Raw genomic sequence first — 12,915 nt, 5'->3', positions numbered from 1 at the left:
GTGGACTAGTTTTTATTATAATGCATAGAGCTAAAGCGAACGTTGATAAAGGCGCGCGCCTGTTATCATCCAAAATGTACCATATTCATGGCCTCCCTATCGGATGGTATGCGCATGTTTCAGCTGCACAGACGAACTGCGGAGCACCTGACCAAGGCGGCGGTCAGACCTGTAACGCAGCAAAGGGTGCTAAGAATCTCTCGATCCGGACAGGCCGCCCATGGAAATTGACCCTGGCAACCTTTAACAGTCCAACTCTGTCGAGTGTGGCTAGCTTAGCAGGACTCTTTCAGGAACTATCAGATATTATTTGGGATATCATTCGCCTTAGCGAGATTAGAACTGGTGAGGCTTATACAGTGCTGACTGACGGCCATGTCCTCTGCTAGAGAGGTCTCCCAGATAAGAAGCATTACGAGGTAGGATTCCTAATCCGTAATGACATAGCGTGCAACATTGACGAATTCTACAGCATTAATGAGAGAGTAGCAGTAGTCGTAATGAAACTTAATAAGAGGTTTAGATTAAAGGCAGTACAAGCCTACGCTCTAACATCCACTCACGATGATGAGGAAGTAGATCAGTTTTATCAATATGTTAAATTAGCGATGAGAAAAGTGCAAACTCGGTATGCTGTGGTAATGGGTGACATCAATGCAAAAGTGGGGGAAAAGCAGGCTGGTGAACAGGCAATTGACAACTACAGTTACTAAGACAACTACGGCGTCGATTCTAGGAACACTAGAGGAGAGATGCTGGTAGAATTCGCAGAAAGGAATAAACGGAGAACAATGAACACCTTTTTCAAGAAGCGTAGCAACAGAAAGTGGACCCGGAAAAACCCTAATGGTGAAACAAGAAACGAAATTCATTTTATACTTTCTGCCGATCCCAGCATAGTGCAGGATGTAGGAATGATAGGTAGGGTAAAGTGCAGTGATCATGGGTTAGTGAGGGCTAGGATTCACCTCAATTTGAAGAAAGGGTAAAATTGGTCAAGAAGAAACAGATCAACCTAGAGGCAGTAAAGGTAAAAGCAGACAAATGCAGGCTGGTGCTTGCAAACAAGTACGCAGTCTTAGAACAGAGAGGTGAAGATGATATAGAGGCAATGAATGAAACCGTAACTACGCTGGCTTCAGAGGCAGCAATTGAATTGGGAGGCAAGACCCCAAGGCCACAAGTAGGCAAGCCCTCCCAAGTAACAAAGGACCTGATGAAGAAACGACGAAGAATCAAAGTGTCCAACTCAAGACATAAGATAGAACTTGCAGAGCTGTCAAAACTGATCAACAAGGCGAAAATAAGTGATATTTGAAATTATAACGTGCGAAAGACTGGAGAAGCCGTAAGAAATGGACGATGCCTGAACTCAGTGAGAACTAAACTTGGCAAACCAAGATGTATGTAGTGAAAGATAAGCAGGGTAATAGTAATATCATCAGAAAATAAGTTGGCAAGTCAACGGAAGCGCTGACGTGGGGCCATTATCTAGGACATATCAGAGTCGGAACAGAGCGAAAGAACAGAACAAAGCAAGAACACAAACGAAAAAGTGACGTTAATAAGTTAATATTTTCAATTATTTGCTTGGGTAATGTCATAGGTGGTGTAAGTAAGGTCCACCCTTACGAGTAACTAATGTAAACAGGCCGCATTGCGCTACATATGTACCCTACAATAAAAAAAAGTTGTTTGAATAAAAAAGCAGCCTGTATAACTATCACTAATCATTGAAGACATTCAAGGAAAACAAATTTTAGTTTCTGGTACGCCTTCCGGGGGAATTGCACTCATGTGCAAAGCCATGTACACGGCTATAAAGCTGGGTGCAAGGAGGCAGTCAGTCTCAGCTTGGCATTTTCAACAAGAATTAAGAGCTCCCATTCAGTGCTTGATGCAACGGGCGAACCGCGCACCTTTGAGATAGTAAAGATGAACAACGCGTGTCATGAGGGCGACATTTATTGCATAAATGAGCCGTTTGTATTCAGTGCATATAAATAAAGAAGCGGTCAACACTCTGAAAATTGACGATGAATATTGTGCCAGCTCAGAAGAGGCTCAGAAGTGTGTCGATGACGTCCACTGGAGGATCCCTTTTGGAATGAAAGAGTCGAATCGTGCCAGCGAGTTCGACTAAGCGGCGTCGCCCTGAGAAATGCTTCGTCTCTGTTCGTCAGGGCAGAACGACGCCCGTGCACCACTTGTGATCCCCAGGCAGCAGGACCCAGTCGACCACGTGGATGACGCCGTTGGAGGCTGGAATGTCGGCGCGGTACAGCGGAGAGTTGTTGGCCTCGTACAGCCTCCCTGGGAAACAGCGGCAGCTGGTTCAAGCGCGCTGCTCTTCAACAAAACGATCGTTGGGGTACTAAATTATGGCCACGCCTGAGCCCCAAATAATAAGGGTGCTTTATGCCCTCCCTTAAGAAAGGGTGCAAGCCGATATCGACAAAGGATCACATGCTTGATGCTTTCTGCGTTTTTTCTGCTTTCATTGTTACACTAAAACATATACACACATTCCAACCAAAATAAACGGGACATGAAAACACGGCACACACATGGGCACCCGCACAGAATATCAGAACCCTTACACAATAGTGAAAGCATGTAAGCGCCACTCAAATACAGGGATGTATGTAAACGATTCGCACAGGAACACAGCTGGAACTGTTATCTTTCGAAGCTTTTCTTGGGCTCGTCAAACGCCAACGAGGAGACGCGGTTGCGCCTCAGCTTCAGGGCAAGTTGGGGCCCGTCCTCCTTCCACGGTGGCGCTCACGACGCGCATGTGGTCTGAACGACGCGCCACCCAACTATCGTCACAGTACGCCATCATTCATTTAATAAAGCAAATGACTTTCTAGAAGCGTTCGGCTATTCGCTAACATTGACCGTCCATAGCATCCGCGCAATTTCTTCGGGCGCCCCATTTTATAAATATCTTGCAACAAAATAAATATTGTAATGCGTTCTCACGAAGCGGAGCCTGGCAAATAAGATCGCTCTTCGTCCCATCCGCCACGCAAACTGCGGGGCGCAACGCACTGCATGTAACGCAAAGATCACGTGGACACCACTTATTCCGGTTTTTCCGTATAGAAATCGCTAAACCTAGCCAAACTCAAAAGTTCTCCCTCAACAAACGATTGATTGACTAGAGTGTACATGCTACCACGGCGAGCCCCAGCGCTAGCTGTGACCTTCAAACGTGTTGAAAGAAACGGCGGTTATTCCTTGGCGAACTTGCGTAGGCCACAACGCTAGTGCCCGTGCGAGCTTCAAGCTGAGACGAGACCCAATTTGCGACGACGGCTGACGTGAGCTTCGATCGGCGACGCAAAGGGAGGAGCGACGCTGCCCATCCGCCAGGTGGCGACACTGCTGATAGTCGAATGCACCAGTTTGTGGTATGCATCGTATCGCCGACGTTGCAGCCACCGTGGGGCCCCTGCTCGTTTCGAGCGGCTTGTTGTTCCACACAACTTGGAAAAGCTCGGCGCACACGCCGCACGAGAAAGACGGTCGACAGTTGAGGTGATTCTAGATGTGCAAGAAGAAGCACTGCAGTACGCAGAGGCCAGCACAAACTGCGCAGGGTACGGCACATCTGGAGCCGACGACCACCAAGTGCACTTTGGATGCAGTGGAATTTTGTAATTTTCTTTAAAGTATATAAAGTAGCCTGAACAGTTTCAACAATGCTGGTGTTTTTCTGACCTTTCAAAAAGTAATAATTGGCCATGACGTTTCAACAATTCAAACTAATAGTTGTGTGACGGCGTTACTGCGTAATCATGTGCAGCTTAGATGGCGGAAGTTTGAAGAAGACGCACGACAGCGGATCTTTATAGCGACTCCCCTGCTGCGTGCAGGTGAGCAATATTTCGCTCAGGTGTTGGCGGCAACATAGCCTCGCGTCTAGTACGGTACACTTACCAAGCTGAAAAATTATTGCAGGGCTCCTTTAAGGTTACGTCGCTTCGATGAATGCATAACCATTCCGACACTACTGAAGGCGGATTGCCCAAATAGGATAATAGCATTAGCAATGAGAAAGTACACACGCTTGGCCGGCAACAGAGCAGATCGGCGAGGCGTAGCTCTTGCCGCGAGCATGGAGGAAGAAAGCAAACTGCCGGAGGGAGTGCCTCGCTCAAATGGGCGCGCCGTTCGTTTGTAGCGCGCGACTCTCTCCTTCTGAGCAATTTATACTTTCTCGTGCGATATTTAGCGCGATCGTCACGATGATGAGTGGCAGCCGAGTGCAAATGACTGCTTCTAGCAGGAGTCGGTCTGGGAGACCGACCCGCGAAGCCAGAGTTCAGAGGCAAGTTTCGGTTCCTGCCTGATTTCGTGTGCTGACTGGAATGTGGCAGAGATGTTGATAATATTATGTGTCTTATTTTTGATGGTATAAAGCTGAAACTTGCGGCTGAGAGCTCAGTAGGGTGTGATGTTTTGCCCAACATTTGTGTAACTTCCTAGAAACCACAACTAAAAGACCACATTTTCTCATCTGCAACCACTTAAGTCTTTTTTTGCCTTTTCTCCCTTCCAAATGTACATTTGGTTACGCGACACAAATAAAATGTCATTTGGTTATGTCTCATTATCCATTCACTTTCATAATGGCGTTATAGTTCTGTAATTAGTCGAATGTAATAATAATTATTATACTTTTTTACTAGCACGTCTGTAGCTGATGTGTATTAGTGCTGCCAAACCTAAACCAATACTTCGTTCGCCATTTTTATTATCTTACACTATTTGTTGCAATTGTCGTTTATATTTTTACTTACACGCTCTACAGGAGGTCCCATTACAGTCATCGGGTCCTCCTATTCCCTTCCACTGCGTCTCGCCTATTATTAATAGAACCTCATTCAAAGAGGCAGTTTCCACTAACAGTAAGCATTATTTGTAGCCTACGTCGCCGATGAGCTAGAACATTGAAACTTTCGTGTTTTGGTCATTCAACATACACATGAAAGTTTCAATGTTCTATCTCATCGCGGACGTACGCTACAAACTAATGTTTACTGCTAGTCGAAACTGCATCTTTATAGCGAGTTACACGAATGCTCGGCAAAACATGACACCCTGCCCCACATGAAAGTTTCACAAGAGGTCCTCATCAATACGGTCTATGGAAATTGAGTCTATGGCAATATGACGACATTGCGCACGGCACTACTGTGCAAAGCTCAATTGTTGAATATGTGCCGCGTTTGAAACCGGGACACACACGCATAACAATGCACCAACTACCGCGAAGCTCACGGAGCTTTCACTTGCCCATTGTACAATGGCCCAGGGCCGGTTGAGGGGGCACGTGTCCAAGTGCCTTGGCACAAGTGGAATCCCTAAACCAATACGACATCATGGGATTCCGTGAACCCTCCCCCACAGGGGACTTGCGCCTCCCCATTTATTAATAAGAGAATTTCATTCATTCATTCGTTATGGACAACCGAAATGGAAATATTTTGCCCATTTCAGAATATTTTCCTTCCTGTATAGTTATGTTATGAGCATGCCATTATAAACAGTTGCTGTTTAGTAAAGAGATTAGGCAGAGCTTGAAAAGAGCGTACTTGCTGTAGCTTTTGTGCATGTGGTTCAGTAAACTTGGTTTTCACTACTTACGTGTTACGCCCTGACGTTTACAAGCTTTACGAAATTTATAGTTGAAAGCACATTTTCTAGCTTTATTTTTATATACAGCGATGATTTATATTGTAATCATACTTTAATCAAAATCAATGTCCTCAAGAAGAGTCAATTTTTTCCATGTTAGAAAACACTCACTGTGCAACGTAATGCAGCTAAAAGCCGGCTGCGTGATGCTAAAAAAGACCGAAGTGACAACATAGAGTAAAATATTTCATTGTCTGGATTCTGTCCAAGTGCATTCGTTATTTTTAAAAAATATTTTTTCTTGTATAGGAGTTGCTCTAGTTGGGAAAAATAAATGTTGCGAAATAAATAGGCTAGTGTTTCCTGCATTGCAGCCAATACGTTCAACATCCTTGAAAACAACGCCCTGAAGGATGCAATATATAACACATTTTTAAGGATTTCAACAATATCATACACTGCTACAACTAACGTTTGGCGCCTAGCATATCAACTGCATTAGTAAAAACTCGGGAAAGGTGTGCGAGTCTAAAAGTGAAACCAACCCGATGAGTTAAATCGCCAATTACGCTGGACATGCGATTCAGATGGAGAGTGACGCCCGTATTGCTTCTATAATTGTTTAATACAATGCGCAACAATGCACGCCTTGGCGCGCGTAATACTTGCCTAACTATCATCCTCATCATAATAATCATCAATTATTCAACAGTTGAGGACCCTTTCCGGACATCAGGGTGGATGTAAAGAAGAGGTACATTAAAACATTACTGCGTTACCTTGCGAAACTTGTCAACATTTCATACGACACACAAGAACATACACATCATAACTAAGTATTACTTTAGGCTTTATTACGCTATTCAACTCTCTGTTTTATTAAACTCAAGCTAAAGGACAAAAAGAAAACGTCCTCCCGGGGCGGCAAATCCTGTTTCACAAAAAATAGTGGCACAGCGAGTACGCAAGAGGAAATATGGGATGCAGCTGAAATAGTACGAAAGCATCGTTGCCTCTACGCACTACTGCAGCCGTCTACGCTGACGCCAACACGGATGGGGAGGTCGTTGTGCATAGACTTGAGGTACTGGCCGTCTCGCAGGTCGTGGCTGTAGTAGATGCCATCCACGATGTGGTACGTGAGGAACTCTGCGGCAAGAAATGGACCGCTCAGAGACGCACTAGGGGACGCACGAGGTGCTCACCTTTCAGGGCAGTGACGTTCCTCTGGTACAGCTTGAGTTCTTCCGGCGGCACCTTGGACAGGGCGTCGTTGCTGGGCAGGAACAGCGTGCGCTGGCCCCCTGCGCAGAGAGCGAGCGTGAGCGGCGGCTGCGGCGGGCACGCTGGGGACGGCTTACGTCGCAACAGCTCGGAGACGCCCGTGCCCGTGGCGAGCGTGAGGAAGCCGTCGTACTTGGCGCAGTCCGACAGCGTGGCCAGCACGTCCCGGTCGGCGGCGGGCGCCAGGGCCCCGCCGAGCACGTGCACCACACCGCCCCGGGGCCCGGCCGCGTCGGCCACCGCCACGCGGTGGCCGTTCACCGTCACCACCTGCGGGGCACCGAGATCCGCCTGGTACTGCGACTGTGTGCGGCACATATACACATTTGAGTCTAACGACATCGCTGACGTGCCACGATGCTTCTAGCCAGGTCGTGTGCGAAACACAGGCTGCGTCGAGTCAGCGCACTTGACCTGACCTGCTTGCGTTCCGGTCAACTCGAATTCTATCATTGCCGGTTACGCCTCTGCCTGGTTTCCCTCTACGCTTTCAGAACAGTGGCCAACTGCAGATACAGAGCCAATCAGCTTCAGTAACATAGGACTCGTTGCCCGGCCAAGTCCTCCGCTGCTCTATCGGTACACAAACAAATCCGCGACCAGTGCGGCGGTTCAAACACTCTGTTTGAACCACAATGCCGGCGCTGCAAGTTTCGGGCCGAGCAAGTTTTGAGTACACACAGTACTCAATATAGTACTTGAGGCTGGACGGACACGCGCTTCAGCAAATTTATATATTACTGTACCGTCAGTACATCTCACAGGGAAGGAATTAACCTATTTGACGAGTTGGTAGTTTTCAGGTGTACCTGCTTCTATTTCAACACCACCCGCCGCCGTGGCTGCTTAGCGGCTACGGTGTTGCGTTGTTAAGCACGAGGTCGTGAGATCAGATCGCTGCGGCTGCATTTCAATGGCGGCGAAATGCGAGAGCGCCCTTGTCCCCTGCAATGATGATGAGTTAATGGCTTTGAAACAGGCCGGTGACCATTAGTCACCTAGCCTGCTTGATTTGACCAAGTATGCTATACGTGTTTTTATCCAGCATTTTTGTATACAACTCCTTATTCTTTTTCTCCCTTCAAAATCTTTCTTATACCACTAGCTATGACTATAAGAGATCCTGCCGTATCAATCTCTTCCCTGTTTTTTTTTTCATCAATGCTGTAAACGTGTCTTGCTTATCTCGACCGCTGGCCGACTGACGCTTCCGTCCACTTTAAACCCAAGCGCTACTGGAAGGCGTGCGTTACCTACAGTTCTCAATAGGTGAATCACTTCGAATTCCATTAGGATGTGCTGAGTAGTCTCCGGATTTTTGCTGCAGCATACACATGCCTCATCTAGTTCCAAATATTTGTCTGGTATGTTTCTATCCTTTTGCAGCCGGCTCGAGCCTCAAATAGCAAGGTACTGCCCTTTGTGTTATCATACAGGCTTCCCCTCCTAATTTCTTTCTTCGCATTCTTGCAAATCTCTATAGTCTTTGTTGTTTTCATTCTTTGCATCCAATTCACTGTCTCTGTTTCTCTCACTTTCTTTCTTATTCCTCCTGGTTGTCTGTATAGAGTTTCCATTACCTTTTATTTGTATGCCAACTTTCTTGACCTCATCCTCCATTCTATATCCACGCTTTTGGAGTACAGATACTTTTGCACTTTAGCTGCTTCTTTATTTTGATCCATGTTCCTGAGTCTTTCTTCAATACTACTTTTGCTCTGTGCTTCTCTGACTTAAAAAGAGGCGCAACCCATGTTAACCTGCACTGCTTCATTTGTAGCTTTACTGTGGGCTCCCTGACCCGCCGTGGTTGCTTAGTGGCGATGGTGTTGGGCTGCTAAGCACGACATCGCGGATCGAATCCCGGCCACGGCGGCCGCATTTCGATGGGGGCGAACTGCGAAAACACCCGTGTGCTTAGGTTTAGGCGCACGTTAACGAACTCCAGATAGTCCAAATTTCCGGAGTTCGCCACTACGTCTTGCCTCATAATCAGATCGTGATTTTGGCACGTAAGACCCCATGTTTTTAATTATTATTTTTTTATCCGGGGTTCCCAAGGCCAACCGGCCTATTGATCTTTGGTTAACTTCCAACGCCAAGATATCCGATTTTATACATAGAGTGACATTCGCGAACGTCAGTGCTCGCCTCGTCACTCCTTTCCAGATCCCACGCACCACCTCGTACTTATTGCAGCCCTCAATGCTCTGGGTTTCATTATTGCAGCACTCCTTTGTTTTCAGATTCTCTTGGTGGGTGCTTGAGTAACTCTTTCCTTCATTTATTTATACGCCGAGGTAATTATATTGCTTGACTATGGGTATGATTTGCTGTTGAATTCACGCCACATAATTACTCGTATCTTCATTAAAGGTCATAATTGCCGATTCTTCTGCTAAACTTGAGGCCTACATTTGTCACTGCATTGCCACAGATATTCGCAAGTGTTTGTAAATCTCTTATTGCCCACTAGTAGCACTATGTCGTCCAGATTCATCAGGCCAGGGAGCTTCTGCAGCACTATGTGTCCATTATGCATATAGGATAAATCAAACCATAATTCGCCGTTTTCCAGTCATCTTTCTATGGCCTTAACATAAAGCTTGAACAACAATAGAAACAGAGGACATCGTTGCTTCAGTGCTTGATCAATTTCCACCAATTCATAATCTTTTCGATCTTCGCATACAACTTGTACTCGGCTGTCTCTATATGTCTCCCTCAGAAGCTCCACGAAGTCGCCCTCTATGCCTTCGTGCTTAAGAATATCCCATAACAATTCCCTGTCTACCTTGTCATAGGCTCCTTTAATATCTAGAAATGTTATCGATAAAGGTCTATTCTGAGCTGCTGAAATCTCTATGCGCTCAGTTAGTACAAACATATTATCCTCTTAAGTGTGTGCCTGGCCTCAACCCCCCCCCCCCCCCCCCCATTCTGTAGTTCCCCTAGTACACCATTTTTCTCCGCCCACGTCGACAGTTCCAATTTTATGGCTTGCATTGCCATTCTATGTATCGCCTACGTTATTTTGACTGACCTGTACGAGCTCGTCTTATCCTTATCACATTTGCCTTTGTAGCATCTTGCGTTCACGGCATCTAACCTGAATTTTCTTCGTTGTAATCAGTGGCTCTATGGCATTAGTCAGCAGTGCCTTGCTCTTTGAACCTAGTTGTTTGATTAGCTGTATTGGGATTTCATCGGGTCCTGCTACCGTGATATTAGAGACATGTTATTCTGCTTTTTTCGAATAAAACATTTCTATGCTAAACTTTAATCTCTGAGGCTTCTCTGTTGCTGCTCGATCTCTTTGGGTCGGGATTACGCTTTCTTTCGTAACGAAGTTATCCCTAATAACGTCTGTGATGTGCTGCAGCGCAACGCCTCTTTCCTAAATGCTACCACCTTCATCCCTTATAGCCGTTTGTGAATTTTTTAGTTTAGGCTCCGAGTACTCATACATGATTTCGGAATCTTTTTGGGGCGCCTTTGTCTCTTTTGCGAATGTTATGCACCTAACGTTCACTAGCGCATTTAATTTTATCTTGCACGTGCTCCCTGTTCACCCTTCTTTTTTCTCGTTCCGCCTAAGGAGCGCCTCTTCTTCCTGTTATCTCAATTTTTGATTTCTCGATGATCTCGAGACGCCTGCTCACGTTCTTGTGAGCAGGCGTCATTTGTGAGCATTTCCTTGTTCCACCACTTATGTGGTTTCCTTTTTCCAATCCAACAATCCTTTTTTTGCCCGTGTCTGCCTTAGTTCCTTCTACATAACGTCTGCCATTTCCTTATATTCCCAGACTGTTGTAGGAAAAAGCCTCAATTTTATTCTCTACGCTTTTGGCAATCTCTGTTATTTGGTTATTCATTTTTAGGAATTCTGATGCTATTGGTGCCTGTTTTACATTAGTATCTAATGTTAAACGTCTATGCGCGTGGCCCAGGCTATTTGTTCCATGTCCGTCAATTATAATTTGGTCTAGTTGTTCGTAGACAATCTCTGAGACTAAGGCATAGTCTATACATGACTGCCTGTTTCCGCATTGCCACGTTACCTGTCCATGACACTTATTCTCCCTGTTAACTGCTATAAGGTTCTCTTCGTCACACAGATCCAGCACTAGGGAACCGTTGTAATAAGTATATACATCTAGATCATCTATGTGCGCGTTCACATCTCCCACAAATATCACCGGGCTTGATTTCTTCAACTCATTATTATCGGTTCTAATGCATTCAGTCAATTCCTTATTTTTATCTGCGCAATCACTACCTGTCCATAGGTAAGCTAGTCCCAGCCACGTCTTTCTGCCTTGCCATGTCCCGTTATCCATAAATTATCCTCACATGCCCATTTTACCCTTCACCACTTCAGACCACGCCAAATTAGCTTGCCTCCACCTTTCATTAGCCCAGTCATTCTGTTGCACCCTTCCCATACAAAACTGTCGATAACAGGCGGCTGCTCCAATTCACTTACATTCAGCTGTGGTTGAATTTCGAGCCATTTTTCTTGCTTGCGACCACCCTGCAATCTTCATGTAACAAATTTTACCTTTTCTATTTTTATCCTTTGTGCGTCTTTTCACACCTCCTTGTGATCCAATTCTCCCGTTTACTGGTGGGTCGCTACAGTAAATACCTTACATTCCCCATTGCTTGGGGCCCACCTAAAAAAAGCTACAGCCAATCGACGTCCAACCGGTGTTGCTGCGCTTTCAATAAAATGTATCCCGTCGTGAAGCGCCTTCGCGGTATGCTCAGTGCACTTCTCGGTTGATGTTGTGCACTTCTCGGTGTATACTATGAATGCCTATTCGCCAAGATTTATAATGATCCTCGCAAACTATGGAATGCAGTTAATAATCTGGGACAATTTGTGGAAAACAAAACGCGCTTCAACGTCAGAGTCCTCTCCCAAGACATGAGCGCTGATGCGGCTATTATGGCTTTGAATGAATATTTTGCCCACTCCGGCGACTATTTGCCGCCTTCTGAACAGAGTACGCGGGAAAGAATCTGCCGTAGAGTAAGACAGCCTAACACAATTAGTTTAGCCCCAGTGGCACCGTTTGAGGTATTAAGCTCGATACGTATACTACGTAACAATGTCGCAACAGGTTCTGATGAATTAAGTGCGGCGCCTATGAAGTTTGTTGCGGATCTCATCTCGGAGCCCCTGGCTCATATCATAAATTGTATGTTCGTTTCTGGACTTTTCCCTTCCGATCTCAAGCTTGTGCGTGTATGCCCTGTGCATAAAGGCGGTGCTCTAAATGACATTTCAAATTACAGGCCAATCTATGTTTTGCCCGTTCTATCGAAGGTGTTTGAATCTGCCATAAATTGCAGACTAAGGAACTTTCTTAGTAAGTATAACATAATAAACAGTGCTCAGTACGGATTCCAGAAAGGCAAGTCCACTGAATTAGCCCTATTAAACGTAAAAGAAGAGATACTAAACAATTTCGAAAAAAGGCTGTATACAGTTGGATTGTTTCTTGATCTGAAAAAGGCTTTTGATAGTATAAAACATGATATCCTAGAACAAAAATTATTCGACTACGGAATACGCGGTGTTGCTCTTCAACTTATCAAAAACTACTTATTTGCCAGAAAACAATATGTTAAAGTCGGAAGCTTAACGTAAACAGAAATTGAACTTAAGCAAGGCGTCCCACAAGGTTCGATCTTAGGACCCTTATTATTCATAGTTTATATTAATGATATATGTAATATCCCTTAGACAGAAAAACTAGTTATGTATGCTGATGATACGAATGTCTTTTTTAGTGCTGATTCAATGAAAAGTCTCCAAGTTACTGTAACAAATTATTTAAGGCATTTGGAAGTGTGGCTAAATGAAAACAAACTTGCATTAAACGCACGTAAAACAAAATACGTTATTTTTAGGCCTACGAACAAACCATGTATTCATCTGAAATTCTCATTTCAAGGCACAACATTAGAGTGCGTTCG

General features: G+C 45.2%; 1 protein-coding gene across 1 annotated transcript in view; it reads right to left on the bottom strand.

Annotated features, from left to right (window-relative positions):
• Positions 1–1,949: 1,949 nt before the first annotated feature.
• The window catches only part of LOC126544005 (periostin-like), a 45,682-nt gene continuing 34,716 nt past the window's right edge, over positions 1,950–12,915 (bottom strand). Inside the window, exons 3-6 of the mRNA XM_050191184.3 lie at positions 7,008–7,200; positions 6,852–6,950; positions 6,670–6,795; positions 1,950–2,313 (exon numbers count right to left, since the gene is read on the bottom strand). Of these exons, the coding sequence (XP_050047141.2) occupies positions 2,180–2,313; positions 6,670–6,795; positions 6,852–6,950; positions 7,008–7,200 (552 nt within the window). The 3' untranslated portion in view covers positions 1,950–2,179. The remainder of the gene's footprint in view (positions 2,314–6,669; positions 6,796–6,851; positions 6,951–7,007; positions 7,201–12,915) is intronic.

Source organism: Dermacentor andersoni, chromosome 1, assembly GCF_023375885.2.
Source record: "Dermacentor andersoni chromosome 1, qqDerAnde1_hic_scaffold, whole genome shotgun sequence".
Taxonomy (NCBI): domain Eukaryota; kingdom Metazoa; phylum Arthropoda; class Arachnida; order Ixodida; family Ixodidae; genus Dermacentor; species Dermacentor andersoni.
This window is presented reverse-complemented; position numbering and strand designations above follow the sequence as displayed.